This window comes from Lissotriton helveticus, chromosome 12 (genome assembly GCF_964261635.1).
Source record: "Lissotriton helveticus chromosome 12, aLisHel1.1, whole genome shotgun sequence".
NCBI classification, from domain to species: Eukaryota; Metazoa; Chordata; class Amphibia; order Caudata; family Salamandridae; genus Lissotriton; species Lissotriton helveticus.
Window position 1 is genome coordinate 21,478,894 of NC_136073.1, and position 14,545 is coordinate 21,493,438.

General features: G+C 44.2%; 1 protein-coding gene across 2 annotated transcripts in view; it reads left to right on the plus strand.

The window, feature by feature from the left end:
• Positions 1-1,817: 1,817 nt before the first annotated feature.
• The window catches only part of GTPBP3 (GTP binding protein 3, mitochondrial), an 81,796-nt gene continuing 69,068 nt past the window's right edge, over positions 1,818-14,545 (plus strand). The window contains exons 1-2 of one of the 2 annotated variants that reach the window (XM_078669643.1): positions 1,818-2,071; positions 12,422-12,660. In XM_078669643.1, the coding sequence (XP_078525769.1) occupies positions 2,010-2,071; positions 12,422-12,660 (301 nt within the window). In that variant the 5' untranslated portion in view covers positions 1,818-2,009. The remainder of the gene's footprint in view (positions 2,072-12,421; positions 12,661-14,545) is intronic. The other variant, XM_078669644.1, reaches the window with a different exon arrangement.

The window sequence follows — 14,545 nt, forward strand, 5'->3', positions numbered from 1 at the left end:
GGCCAGAAGCCCTTGGAAAAGCACCCATCCCGACAGACCACGCACGGAACCTAGGCGTCATCCTGGATTCCTCACTTTCAATGAACAGACAAGTCAACGCCGTCTCCTCATCCTGCTTCAACATTCTTCGCATGCTCAAAAAAACATTTCGTTGGATCCCTACCGAAACTAGGAAAACGGTCACCCACGCTCTGGTCACGAGCCGACTGGACTATGGAAACACCCTCTACGCCGGTACTACCGCTAAACTCCAGAAAAAACTCCAACGAATCCAAAACGCCTCAGCCAGGCTCATATTGGACATCCCGCGTAAAGAACACATCTCTGGTCACCTGAAAAACCTCCACTGGCTCCCCGTCAATAAGAGGATCACTTTCCGGCTCCTAACCCACGCACACAAAGCACTCTACGAAATCGGACCAGAATGCCTCAACACACGACTGTCCTTCTACACCCCCTCCCGCCAGCTACGATCTTCCAACCAAGCCCTTGCCATTGTACCTCGCATCAACAAAACCACCATGGGAGGTAGATCCTTCTCCTACCTGGCAGCTAAAACCTGGAACTCACTTCCCACTCACCTTCGCCTTACCCAGAACCACCTAGCATTCAGAAAGCAACTTAAAACGTGGATATTTGACAAGTAATCCCCCACCCCTCCTTAAGCGCCTTGAGACCCTCTGGGTATGTAGTGCGCTATATAAATTATCTGACTTGACTTGACTTCATTTCAGTAATTCATTTTCTGTTTACGCAGGCCTCCGTGGAAAGCTCTGATGGTTTGGGGAAGACACGGGGGTGTCCTGGTCTCGGGCCACCAACACTCGGAGACATTGTTATCCGACTCATTTGATTTTTTGAGTGCAGTCTTCATATTCAAACCCTTGTCCCACTTGGAAACCCCCCCAGAAAACACACTTAGTGTGGACTATTGAAAAGCATTTACTGTTTTACAAATACATGTTTTACAAGTAAACATCTATTCTAGCATGCACTAAGCGCATGCACTAAGCAGGTTTGGGCTCTGATCTTCCAGAAATACCAATCAATGGCAAAACAGCTTAGGCAAATATTATTTCATAAAACTGGCAATGAACAGAAATATACAAATACTCTTGCAGGCATGCATGCTTATGTGTGTAGTGTAGTTGGATTTTAACAAGTGCAGACCTGAAAACAAAGTGCTAAACCAAAATAGAACTCAGTATTCAGTATTAAAACCTAATTGTTCAGCCTGAAAAACACCATACATATCAGAAGTCATATGAGGATAATAACAGTGTATTTCACATTTTTTTCCTCAAATGAAGCCCATACACTGAAAGGGAAACGGATCTAGCGCTTTCCAAGGCTCAATCTGAACCTCATGTACTCCTTTGTATTATAAAAGCACAAATAGGGGGGGGGGGGGAGGATGCAACAGCCTCCTCTGAGAGCTTCCAAGCCCAAGATGGCCTAGTGTGTGCGCAGCAGTGACGGACATCTTGGAATGGTTACCTTTTTTGATCAACGAGTTCAATGTATTCAGGGAAATCTGAAAAGTATAAGTGAATACAAACATTACCTTTACTAGAGGGAGAACTAGAATACACCATTAAAGTTAAGCATTTTACATTAAATATATAATAATAATTCATAAATTACTGGTTAACATTTTTGCCCAACAATAAAATATTTATTTGAGGTACATTTACTAATTAATACATAAATGTCGCTTTTTGCCAGTTATTTCTCCTTTTCAGTTCAGAATATCACAATCAGCTCCGTTCTAAGATGGCGGCCGCCTTGCCCCGGTCACTCAGCCGTTCCTCCGTCATGGCTCCTCGGTTGGCGGAAGTGAATGGCGCACCAGGGGCTGTGGAGGTCTGTCTTGAAGTTTGTATCCACGGGGGGTGTCAGGGCGCCCTGCTTCTGGTTTACAAGGCCGGTCGGTACTCTGGGTCTCTTCCCGGTGTCGAGGGGTTCGTGGTACCGTGCACAGAGCGTGCCTCCCCGGCAGTGGTTGGCAGATGTGGCCCCTGACACTCTTCAGACTTTGCTTCGGGGGCAGAAGGGGCCCAGACCTGCCCAGGTCAGTGTAATGTGTACTATACATAGCCTAAGTTAGTTTGTCACCTGGGAATACAGTCCCTCCAAGACGCATCTGCAGAGGTTAATGGATTAGAGTTTTCTATTGTAAGCCCGTTGTATTCTGGGACTTGTAGTCCCGATTGAGCCATGACTGCAAATACCAATATTCAAAGCAAAAAACGTGCCCCTGACGTGTTACCCAACTCATAGAGTAGGTAACCTTGAGAGCTCTGCATTAGCTCCAGAAATGTAAGCATGTGAGGGCAAGATTACCTGTACGATTTAAAAGTTTGTTTATTGACATTTTCAAGAAGAGTAGACACTTTAAGGGCTCCTTCTTAAAACTGAAAGGAAAATACCCCAAAATGTTGTCAGGTTTAGTGTCAGAATACTGGACCACCACTTGGTAAGTGCTGTATCTTTCTGAACAGTATTCTAATGTCAAGGGCAGTAAATTTAAAAAAAATGGACAGTCCGTAAAATATGTTATTTTCCCTTTTTGAGATATCAACTTAAAGAAACAGACACGTGAAGAAATCACTTAAAAATAATGTAAGAGTTGACTAAATTATTTCTAAATGATTAGAAAAGCAAACTGGATTTTATTTGCCAATGAAAAAAAAGAACATTGTCCATACCACATAAATTTATGTTCTCTTACCAGCTCTTGCCACTTCTAGAATAGCAAATCAAATGAATGGCCTGTCTTTTTTTCTGACCAAGATAGCAACCTCATCAGCATGCCACCCAATGACAGAACCTAACCCTCGACCATCTGGATGGTTGCAAACCTGTACCCTGCGAAAGATGTCTTTCTGGGGTGGGTTGGGCTGGGTGTCATCTCCACGAGTAGGACTCCGCGTGCCATGGGAATATCTCCCTGTGTATTGGAGTGTGCTCCTCTGTGGCACGACTAGTTCCACTTTCAAGCTTGAGCCATTTATCAGAGCATTCAAATCTCCCCGGTCATTGTGTGAGTAGCACGTGCAGTGCAGGCTCAGTTTGCATTCTGTGATTTGTAATTCTGATTGTATTACTATATAAATTGGCAGCAAGTTCCAAGATGCAAAGTAAAAACCTAGCCAGAATGGTTTCTCAAGCATGGACCTGGGGGCTGTAACTTCCATTTTTTTAGAGTTTTATATAGCATGAACTAGACCCGAGACATTGGGCATCAGAGCGCTTTACATGAGCACCAGTTTCGTTACAGATGGACGCATTCATTTTTGATATGCACGGGGAGACTAAGTAATGTGCCCAGAACCACAAGATGTTGAGCGTCGTTGCCGAGACACAAACCCAGTTCCCCAGTTTCGAGGTCGACCGCTCTAGCCTTTATTGACTTTTGAATATCTGAATCTTGAGGGTGATCTTTCAGTAGTAGCTCCTCTCCAGGGTATTTAAGAAAGACCACTTTATCTTTAAAAGGTGTCCTTGTACCAAAGGGGCCTCCCAGCAGGAGACTGGAGGGTTATCCCTGGGGCTTGAGACTTTCTGGACCCTAGGTGTCTCTCTGGGTTTCAGTACCTTTACTAGGCCTAAAGGGTCGTCTTCAGAACAAAGGGATTTCCCGGGCATTGGGATGTGTTGTTTAAGTTGTTTTGCTATTGTATTGTTCATCCAGGAACCAGAATGACCACCTCATGCTAACGATGTCTCCTAGTATCTCTCTCTGGGGCGAGTGACTCTCAAGGTGGAGAGAGGAGTCTCTTTTCCTGCCTGAGGAGGGGGTGTCTCTGTCCTAGGAGACATGTTTCTCTGGGCACTCTAGTTTCCTAGGTCTTGCATTTACTGAGTTTCTCAAGCATGGATTTGTGATACCTGAAAGCTCCTGGCTTGTGTGAGTGGAAGTGGACTCCCTTGTAACTAGGCTTTTTCACTGAAGATGTCTGTCCTTCCATTGGCAGCAGTCGTTGGTTAGCTCACATAAAAACAGAAATATTTGAAGTGGCAAAGCCTCGTGCGCATTGCACCCACCTCTGAATGTTTGCAGACTTTGGTATATTTGCATTGCCGGGGAGTGAGCGCATGAAATGTGTTTGCTTTCTATCTCAAACTGTTTGTTCCTCTGTCCTTTAGCCACAGTGTGATCAATGTATTTTTTTCTTTCATTAATATTTTCAAAATGCATGACCCCTGTAACGAAACCTTTTATGTTATTTATTTCGTTTTTTATCAAATATACATTTAAATCAATCAAAATTATTATTTTTTTAAACATTCAAGTTGTGTATTTTATGCCAAATTTAGTTCCTGTAGGCTTACATAACCTTCCTGCTGTGCTCATGTAAACTGTTAAGAAATAACTTATTTATCCAAGACATGGGACCCTCGTCCGGCTGTGTTGTAGGAATCAAGGTGCGCCCGAGAGAGCTTCAAAAAGGCAGAGTCCTTTCTGGGGAGCATCTGTTCCTTTACATTGTGAATATTACATAGCAGTTCTGGATGGTCTTTTCCTTGTTTGGGTTGCATGGCCATGATCGATTTATATATTTTTGTTTTGCGCCTGTCGGGGTACAGTATGTCGGACGGAATGCCACATGGGGCTGGAATTAATTCCAGCTTTTAAGGCTTCACTATTTTTACATAATACACTATACTTTGGGTAAGGTCAGAGGACAAAATTTAAAGACTCAACGGGATATTCAGCCCCAATATAAACGTTAAACACAGCATATATCCCGGGGTCTACAAGTAAAGAACACAAATACTATGACTATCCAAGACTCATTCTGAAGCTAAATCCTATGGGATATACAAAAATTGTATGGATTCCCATCACTCGCCATTCCAGGTGACATGCTTCATCATCTGGGTCTCCTTTAAATAGGGCTTCAACTCCACCCTGTTGATGGAGGAGCCCAAGGATGTTTTAAGTCTTAATACAGATGTGAGCAAGTGTTATTATAGAGTGTATGGGAATAGTGCAGTGCAGTTGAAAATGTGAAGTTTAAAATTGAAGCGTGTACAGACCACAATTTATTCTTGTCCGACACGATCAGTGGTTAAAAACAGAGCATAAGAACAGTTTCAACAGATAGCTGTCCGTAAATAGTCAATCGGTCAACATGTTTCAGCACCCATAGGCAAATGTACACCCAGTGCTTTCATCAGGACCTATTAAGTATTGATGCTACTGCAATAGTGAAAAGTAAATAAAACATGAACGTGAAAAATACCATAAAAGATTTACTGTGGAACAATACAACCTTCCAGCTTGGTTCTCACAGTTCACAATCCTCGTATCTCTTGAACGATCTACAGGAAATACAAGAAGGTACATACAGGTAGAACAGTCTTGGAAGACATTGTGTTTCTTATATAAAGCCTTTGTAACTATAATTAGTTGTCAGGCTAGCCCTCATAGTGGGCACTCATCCACCGAACCTTACCTCAAAAGTTTGGAGGAATTACCTCACCCCACCTGGCAACAGCTCAGGGTAAAGGAGGCACCGCTCTGAAAAGGGGAACAGAATACACCGATATAATAATATGTGGTGCACTGTTCACCTTTAACGTTTCCCACACAATCCGAATGTCTGACACACAACATGAACAAATGTAACTCTAACACACAACATATATCATGTACAGTCCCCAAAAGTTTTTTTTTCATTTTTTTCTTTAGCACTAGATAGTGCGTTTGCAATAGAACATTCTATGCTGGAAGTCTAGGCAAATAAAAGCTTCTAAAGGAATAGCAGTCCTACAGTAAACAATAACCGGTCTCCCAAGATTATCTATTGGTATGACCATAATCCATAGTGATATACTGCCAAAATATAGCCGCATCCGCAGCAGATCAAGGACTGTAAGAATGTCTAATTATACAGCGTAAAACAAGGAAGCAGGGAACTACCAAAGTGAAAGCCTTCCCTTTGTAGATAACCTATCCCGCGAGTCAATACAACGCGGTACATGAAAGAAAACCAACTACGAACTAGAAACCATCCTGATGACAGGCACCCCCAATCACCTGTGAATGAATGAGTACGGATTTGTAGAGCGCTGGCTACCCGGAGGCATCCCAGCGCTTTTTGACCCATAACAGAGCAACAACATTCAGCAGAACAGGAAGGTCTTCAGCCGCTTTCTAAACAATAAATGATTAGGTTCAATCCGGAGGTTATCGGGAAGTTGATTCCAACTTTTTGCTGCATGAACTGCGAACCGGCGGCCACCTGTACGAGAGCGCTTGACCCTCGGAACAGAGAGCAGATTGCGATGGTTAGATCTTAGAGCTCTGGACGCTTGATGATGGCAGAAAAGAGGGCGCAGGATGGCCGGACCGTTGTTAGTTATTGACTTATGGGCCATACACAAGGCTTTAAACCGGATCCTTTCCTGCACCGGTAGCCAATGCAGAGATCGCACGGCAGCCTTCGCCGAGCCATGTCTCGGTACCTCCAGGAGCATACGGGCTGCACAGTTTTGGACGGACTGAAGTATCTTAATAGTGCCTAAGGGTGCACCCAGATATACCGCATTCGCGTAATCAAGTCGCAAAAGAATCAGGGACTGGACAAGGATCTGTATCGCCTCGAACGGAAGAAGGGTCAGCACCTTCCTTAAGATCCTCAGAAGGCCATAACAAGTCAAGGCGACCGTACGAGCTTGAACTTGAAAGCCCAGAGTGGGATCAAGCCAAACCCCCAGACTCTTGATCTGGTTCTTCGGAGTAGGAGAGGGGCCCAGACATCTCGGCCACCAAGAGTCAAGATTAATGGGGGCCTTATATCCCAGCAACATGAACTTGGTTTTTGATCCGTTGAGCTTTAGAAAAGAGGTATCCATCCATTCGAGGACCTCGGTAAGACAAGGGGACAGATTGTTGGTCCCAGAATCCACAGCATCCGCCCTAGCAAGGGAAACAACCAACTGCGTGTCGTCGGCGTAGGTGACCAACTGGATTCCCCAGGGAAGAACCACATCAGCCAAGGGCCTCATGTAGATGTTGAACATGGTCGGGCTCAATGAAGATCCCTGAGGAACGCCGTAATGCAGTGGGAGTTGTTCGGATGCTGCTTCATCTTCAAAGACTGAAAAGGATCTCTTCGATAGAAAGGACTGGAGCAATTTAACCGCATGCGCGCTAGCGGTTTTCCCGCTGTACGCGGCGGTTTTAAAAAACCCGCGTTACATGAAGAGCTCAGCTCGTCATGAGCGTCGAAGGTGTTAAGGGCAGTCCCTGCGATGCCAGCCTCTCGCAAACGGTGAATCAGGAGTGTGTGGTTTACCGTGTCGAAGGCTGCGCTGAGGTCCAACAGGACCACCGCCGCGCAGCCTCCTCCATCCACAATTTTCCTAGTCTCCACCACAGCAACCAGAGCCATCTCTGTTCCATGCCTAGTTCTAAAGCCCGTTTGAGTGGCATGCAGGGCTCCCTAGTTTTCCAAGAACGCTGATAATGCAAGGTTGACATGCTTCTCTGCGATTTTACTAAGCCCTGGCAGGAGAGAAATGGGTCGATAGTTAGACCAGTCTTCCGGGTCTAGGCTGTTTTTTTTTTTCAAAAGAGCCTTAACTCTGGCCTGCTTCCATGGAGGGGGCACTACACCATCCACCAGAGAGGAATTGATGACATCCCTAATAATAGGAGCAGCAGTGGCCGAGGCCTGTTTAAGTACAGATGGCGGAGCGATGTCTAAAGGGGAGCCGGATTTAAGATTCCTAAGGAGTCTTTCCACCGTGGGCAGATCTAACACAGGGAAGGACTCAAGTGCAATGGGGGAACAGGCACAGTCAAAGGGACAGTGGTCTCAGTAGTGTCAAAAGATGGAAAGGCTGAGTATATGTTGGCAACCTTCGTGGCAAAGAAATCGGCCAGTTCAACGCAGCGTTCCTGGGGGTCAGTTACTTCATTAGAGGGACAAGGGGGAGTGACCAGGGACTCAAATATTTTAAAAATTTCCCTAGGTGAATTAGCGGCATCAGCTGGTAGTTGGTAAAGAAATGGTCAATTAAGTGCCCCGCCAAATGGGTGGGTCCAGCTATAATTTGTTTGAGTTGCAGCATCCCCAAACCTTCCAGAAGAGCTTGCGAAGGAGGGGCAACTGGATCATCAAGATTTATATTAAAATTTCCCAAGATCGTAAAATTGGGAGTGCTGCTGATAATATGGGTGATTTTATCGTAAAGATTGTCGCAAAAGCTAGTGTGTGCACCAGGGGGCCTATACGCCACAATCCCTGAAAGGGAACATGTGGGAGAAAAAGTGATTGCATACGACAGACTCTCACACTCAGAAAGCGGGCTCTCCGAGGTACGACACCCAAATGAATTTCTATAGATAATTGCCACCCCTCCTCCCCGTCCACTTTGGCGATTATATCTACTAATTGCATAGCAGGGGGGAAGGGCGCAAACTAATTCCAGGTCAGAGGCCTCTGTTAGCCAAGTTTCCGTGAGAAACAAGACATCCGGATCTTGCTCCTCGAGCAGCATGCGTATTTCATGTGCATGTTTCGGAAGGGAGCGACAATTCAAAAGGAGTAATGAGTATATTTTAGGTTTAATAGTTTTCAAGGTGCCAGTATCATGAGGACCCAACAAACCCTTACAATGAGGGCAAGGAATCATTACCTCCTTAGGAAATATCAAGTGAGGACAGGAGACAGCAGGATCAACTCTCAACCTGTGATCGTATGTACTTAGATCACCGGTAGAACTCGGGCCACTCTCATGCTTAAAAGCATTCACGGGCGCTTACCTGGCCGTCGGTACCTCTGACGGTCATCCAAGCCGTCGGGAAGGTACCGACACCGGGAGCCCGAAGAGTTTATGAAGGATAGCCCATTGTGTTCCTGTCTCGGAATCGGCCGCCGCGTCATCGCGCCGAGCGTAATCCCGCTCATCTCGAGATTACGCTAGTACAACATATAATCATGGGAATTGTAGTCCCATAGATAGAAGTGCGTAGCTAACAAGAGTATAAATATGTATTTTCTTGTTTGCATTCATAAAGATATTGCCACAACAAAAGGCATATGTTAAATAGAGAATGTACCGGTATGCTGATGACGTTTTTTTTAAGATGATCTAATAAGTAAATTACAAACAAACGTCCGAAAATTGCAAAAAATGACATGAACGCTACCACAAAGTAGTGAATTATCCTGTTCTTTAGGTAGGGAATATATGGGACAGTGTTGGTGATATTAAATAATCCTCTATCAGATAAAAACGATGTATGTCAAGGGGAAGGTATAATCACTTAACAAGATCTCTATTCAATGTAAAGATGTCACTCCAATCTAAAATGCAAACAGGCATTGCAAATACCAAATACAATTTAATTCAAGGCCATAGAACCTACCAAAGAGCTAGAAAAAAGACTCTATATGTATTGTCGGATACAACAGTATACAGTGTAGAGGGTTTGTGTTACAGGATGGTCCGTGGAATCGAGTCATTAAGACCCTTAGTATCGCTTTTAAGCCTGAACACCCATTTCTGTTCCCTCAATAGCAGGAATTTGGATATATCAGTTATATGTTATGGAATGTAAGGTTTCTCTAAGATAGTCCAGGACAAGTCCTCTGGTCGATGGTTCATTTCCAGAAAATGAGTGGTCAGTCGTGTGGCCTGTTTTTTGCACCTCACGGTGCTCATGTGCTCCATTATTCTGAGTTTAATTTTTCGAGTGGTCATCCCCACATAGTTCAAATTGCAGGGGCAAGAAATTAAATAAACCACCTTCTCACTGTTACAATTGGTAAATTTATTCTGTATCCATGGTCGGTCGGTCCCAATCTCAATGGACTTGGATTTTTTGGTAAGAGGACATACTTTACACGTCCCACAAGGAAAATGGCCCTGTAAAGCTGGTATGCCCCATATGGTGTCTTGAATCTGTGGCTTAGGACTATAGGGTCTAGTGTGTACAAGTTTGTCTCGCAAGTTGCTATTTCTTTTGAAGCCAAACAAAGGTTCGGGTAGACGTTCACCCCCCCCATGTTCAGTATTTTCCAGTGTTTTTGTACCGTTTTCTTGACTTCATTTGACACTGTACTGAACGTATTGACAAAGGTCAATCTTGATGTTGTTTCCTTGGGCGCACAAGGTTCTAAAAGAGCTTCTCTGTTGTTGTTACTTGCACGTTTGGCCGCACATCGTACCAATTGTGCAGGATAGTTCCTTTCCACCAAATGAGATGATAACTTCTGGGCATGTTTCCGGAAGTTGTCTCTAGTGGAACAGTTCCTGCGGATCCGCAGGAACTGGCCATAGGGTAAATTGTCTTTCAATGCCCTGGGATGGTGACTCTCATAGCTCAGAAGAGAATTCCTAGCCTTGGGTTTGGTGTTCAATTCGGTCTCAAGGCCACTAGGAGAGGCTGTGATCAATAGGTCCAAACATGCCAATTTGTGTTTGTTTACCTCAACTGTGAATCTAAGAAAGTTATTACGACTATTCAGCCAAACCAAAAAGTTGTTGACACTGATCGTATCACCTCGCCATATGACTAGAATGTCGTCAATGTATCGCTTCCAAAGGCGTATAGAATCACGGAACGGGTTGGAATCAATTAGCACGTGCTCCTGTTCGAACCCATGGACATAAAGATTCGCCAAGCTGGGAGCAAAAATGCTTCCCATGCTTGTACCTGATGTCTGGAGGTAGATTGTATCCTCGAATATGAAAAAGTTATCTTTCATGGCGATTTGTGCACAAGCCATGATGAAATGAGTAGGTGTTATAGAGTTTAGATCCCGCTGTTCTAGTAACACATTCACTGTGTCCAGTGTCTCATCTTGCGGAATCGAGGTATATAATGACTCAACGTCAAATGAGACAAGTAGATCTGTTTCAAAAGTAAACTCAACCCCGGGTAACAATCTCAGCACATCTTTGGTATCCTGTAAAAATGTCGGCATTTCTTTGACCATGGGACTGAGGAAGTGGTCTACGAAAGTAGACAGTGGTTCTAAAAGTGATCCAATCCCAGAAATGATTGGACGACCCACTGGTGGTCTGGTGGGTTTGTGGACTTTAGGAAGAACATAAAAATCGGGCATCACTGGGTGCTTCCAGCATAGAATGTTCTATTGCAAACGCACTATCCAGTATCTAGTGCTAAAGAAAAAATTGAAAACCCCCTTTTGGGGACTGTACATGATATATGTTGTGTGCTAGAGTTACATTTGTTCATGTTGTGTGTCAGACATTCGGATTGTGTGGGAAACGTTAGAGGTGAACAGTGCACCACATATTAATATATCGGTGTATTCTGTTCCCCTTTTCAGAGCGGTGCCTCCTTTACCCTGAGCTGTTGCCAGGTGGGGTGAGGTAATTCCTCCATACTTTTGAGGTAAGGTTCGGTGGATGAGTGCCCACTATGAGGGCTAGCCTGACAACTAATTATAGTTACAAAGGCTTTATGTAAGAAACACAAAATGTCTTCCAAGACTGTTCTACCTGTATGTACCTTCTTGTATTTCCTGTAGATCTTTCAAGAGATACGAGGATTGTGAACTGTGAGAACCAAGCTGGAAGGTTGTATTGTTCCACAGTAAATCTTTTATGGTATTTTTCACATTCATGTTTTATTTACTTTTCACTATTGCAGTAGCATCAATACTTAATAGGTCCTGATGAAAGCACTGGGTGTACATTTGCCTATGGGTGCTGAAACATGTTGACCGATTGACTATTTACGGACAGCTATCTGTTGAAACTGTTCTGATGCTCTGTTTTTAACCATTGATCGTGTCGGACAAAAATAAATTGTGGTCTGTACACGCTTCAATTTTTTTACTTCACATTTTCAACTGCACTGCACGATTCCCATACACTCTATAATAACACTTGCTCACATCTGTATTAAGACTTAAAACATCCTTGGGCTCCTCCATCAATAGGGTGTAGTTGAAGCCCTATTTAAAGGAGACCCAGATGATGAAGCATGTCGCCTGGAATGGCGAGTGATGGGAATCCATACAATTTTTGTATATTCCATAGGATTTAGCTTCAGAATGAGTCTGGATAGTCGTAGTATTTGTGTTCTTTACTTTTAGACCCCGGGATATATGCTGTGTTTAACGTTCACTATTTTTACTCCTGTGTATCCTCCTGACTGCTAAGATTAGAGTTGGTACTCTAGATTTTTATAGCAGTTTAAATCCACTTGATCCACGTTAGGTATCGGTTTCTTGGCTTGTCCTTTTATCCAAGACCCTGTCCTGGCTTTTCCCCTTCTTCCCTCCTGCGTTTAACTAGCTGTTCCATCTTTTTGATAATTCATGGACTTATTTTGTCAGGCAATAAAGCTCTTGTGTATGATATTCTGTACCTGCAGTATGCTGATTGTTTGTCGCTTTGTTTTTATGTTTCGTTATTAACCAATTTTCAGATTTTTGCGACGACCCTTCTGCCTGGATTCTTTGAGGAGCACAATTTTTGCCTTGTCTTCTGGACATGGGAAATGTGGCGTTGCTGTGATCAGAACAAGCGGCCCAGCCAGTAGGACAGCTTTACTGGGGTTGACAGGAGAAATGAAGCTGCCCCAGCCTAGATCTGCTACTCTGAGCCTCCTCTCGCACCCCAGCTCGGCTGAGCCCTTGGACAGGGGACTCGTGCTCTGGTTCCCAGGTAAGAGGCAACTTTCAACTAGGCCTGGGCGGAGCTCACGGAGTTCTACAACGCAGGACTCTGCAAAGTGCCGAAAAACCTCTGCTGCGCTCCACGGAGTTGCACAAGCGGTGGAGTAAGGCAAGTCACACTGCTCGAGCTGATTTTTAGCGCTAGGAGTTTGTCCTGTGCTGTAAAATCAGCAAAAACAGCACCATGCACAGAGCAAGAGGGCACTGCTTCTTTCTGACGCTCAAGTTGATGTTCTACTCGAGCGTCAGCTTCCTGAACTTGAGCGTTAGGTTACTCAACGCGAGCGCCAGCGGCCTGCCGCAACCACCCACATTGAGAAATGTTGCCAAGAGGTGGTCTAGCGTACACTTTTCTTTGCTCCCACTCTCCACCTTAACATTTGTGAACCATGCGAGAGGAAAAACTCAGAAGTTTATCGGAAATCCGCGTTCCATACAGAGCGAGGAGTGGGCAAAACTCTGCAAACTCTTCGAGCAGAGCAGAATTTTACACCCAGGCCTATTCTCGACTAGAAGAAATGTTAAGTCATCTCAGACTCACCATGTAATGCTTTGCCAAACTGACTTTCAATTGCATTTTACAGCTCCCGTTTTTATAGTACATCCTGGGTAGAAAAGGGACACGATGACTTAGCGTGCTTTCTCACAAGAGCTCATAGAAGCATATTTGCCTTTGCAAATACCACCATCCAACATCTGTTAGACTGCTCACTCTGTATCTACCAAAAATAAACAAGGGCATTTATCATTCTGTATCGGTGCTAGTTGGTCTGATGCCCACACACCACCAACCAACATCTGTTACACAGCTTGCAGTATGTCTGCTTAGGTCAACATTAGCTTGTGACCACAGCTGTTACCTGAACCTGCTTCTCCTGTCAGGGTAGCTCTCCTCAGCTTCCATCTTGAGCTATATTAAAGCAGTGGCGTTGAAAATGGATCCCGGTTACTTCAGTACTCAGACTGACACGCACTTACAAAAAGTCCTACTACCATAAATGTGTCAAAGCTTCACTTTACATGCGCTCGACATACACGCAGGATGTTAGCTCAAGGTTCAGGGTCTCACATAACAGCGGAACTTTGTACCTGAGGGGTCCATGGGCCACTCTTTGACTGATCAAGGATAAAAAGGTCTGATCATGCTGGGAAACATCCTTTACAACGCAACTTTTACAAAGCACTATCATTACGACACAACTTTTACAACGCAAGTCATTACAACGAATTGCGCTGGAGGGCGCTCTAGGATAGGGAATAGGTTAATTTACTATCCAACACCTTCCCTACTATCCACGGGGACTGGAGTTGGAATAGTAAATTAAACTATTCACTATCCAGCGCCCCCCAACGCAAGTCGTTGTAACGACTTGCGTTGTAAAACCTGCGTCGTATTGGCATGCGTTGTAAAAGCATGCGTTGTAACATCATACATCTGATCATACTACATATCATGAAGGAAGGTGCTCTGCACCCTCAGCTTTACGTAATAAACCCTAAACAAGGAAAGTAGTCCACAGTTAAATATAAGAGCACGCTTCGTGCGTCCCTCCAGGTCACAGGACGGACCAGGACCTGATACATATGTCTCTCTAATTAGCAATATATGTGTCTCTGTGAGCAAAAAAAAAAAAATTGAGAGCAAAACATAGCAATCATGAGGTATGGCGTATATTGTGCGCATTATCAGCCTGATTCATGAACGGGCCGTTTTGCGAGCCCCTAATAGCGATTCATAGCGAATCGCTATTGAGGACTCGCAAAACGGTATTCATGTAGGAATTGCTAAATTAATAGCGATTCCTACACATTCCTTATTTGCGAGTAACAAGTTGCTACTCGCAAATAAGGAATAACTCCCCATTCATTCCTAT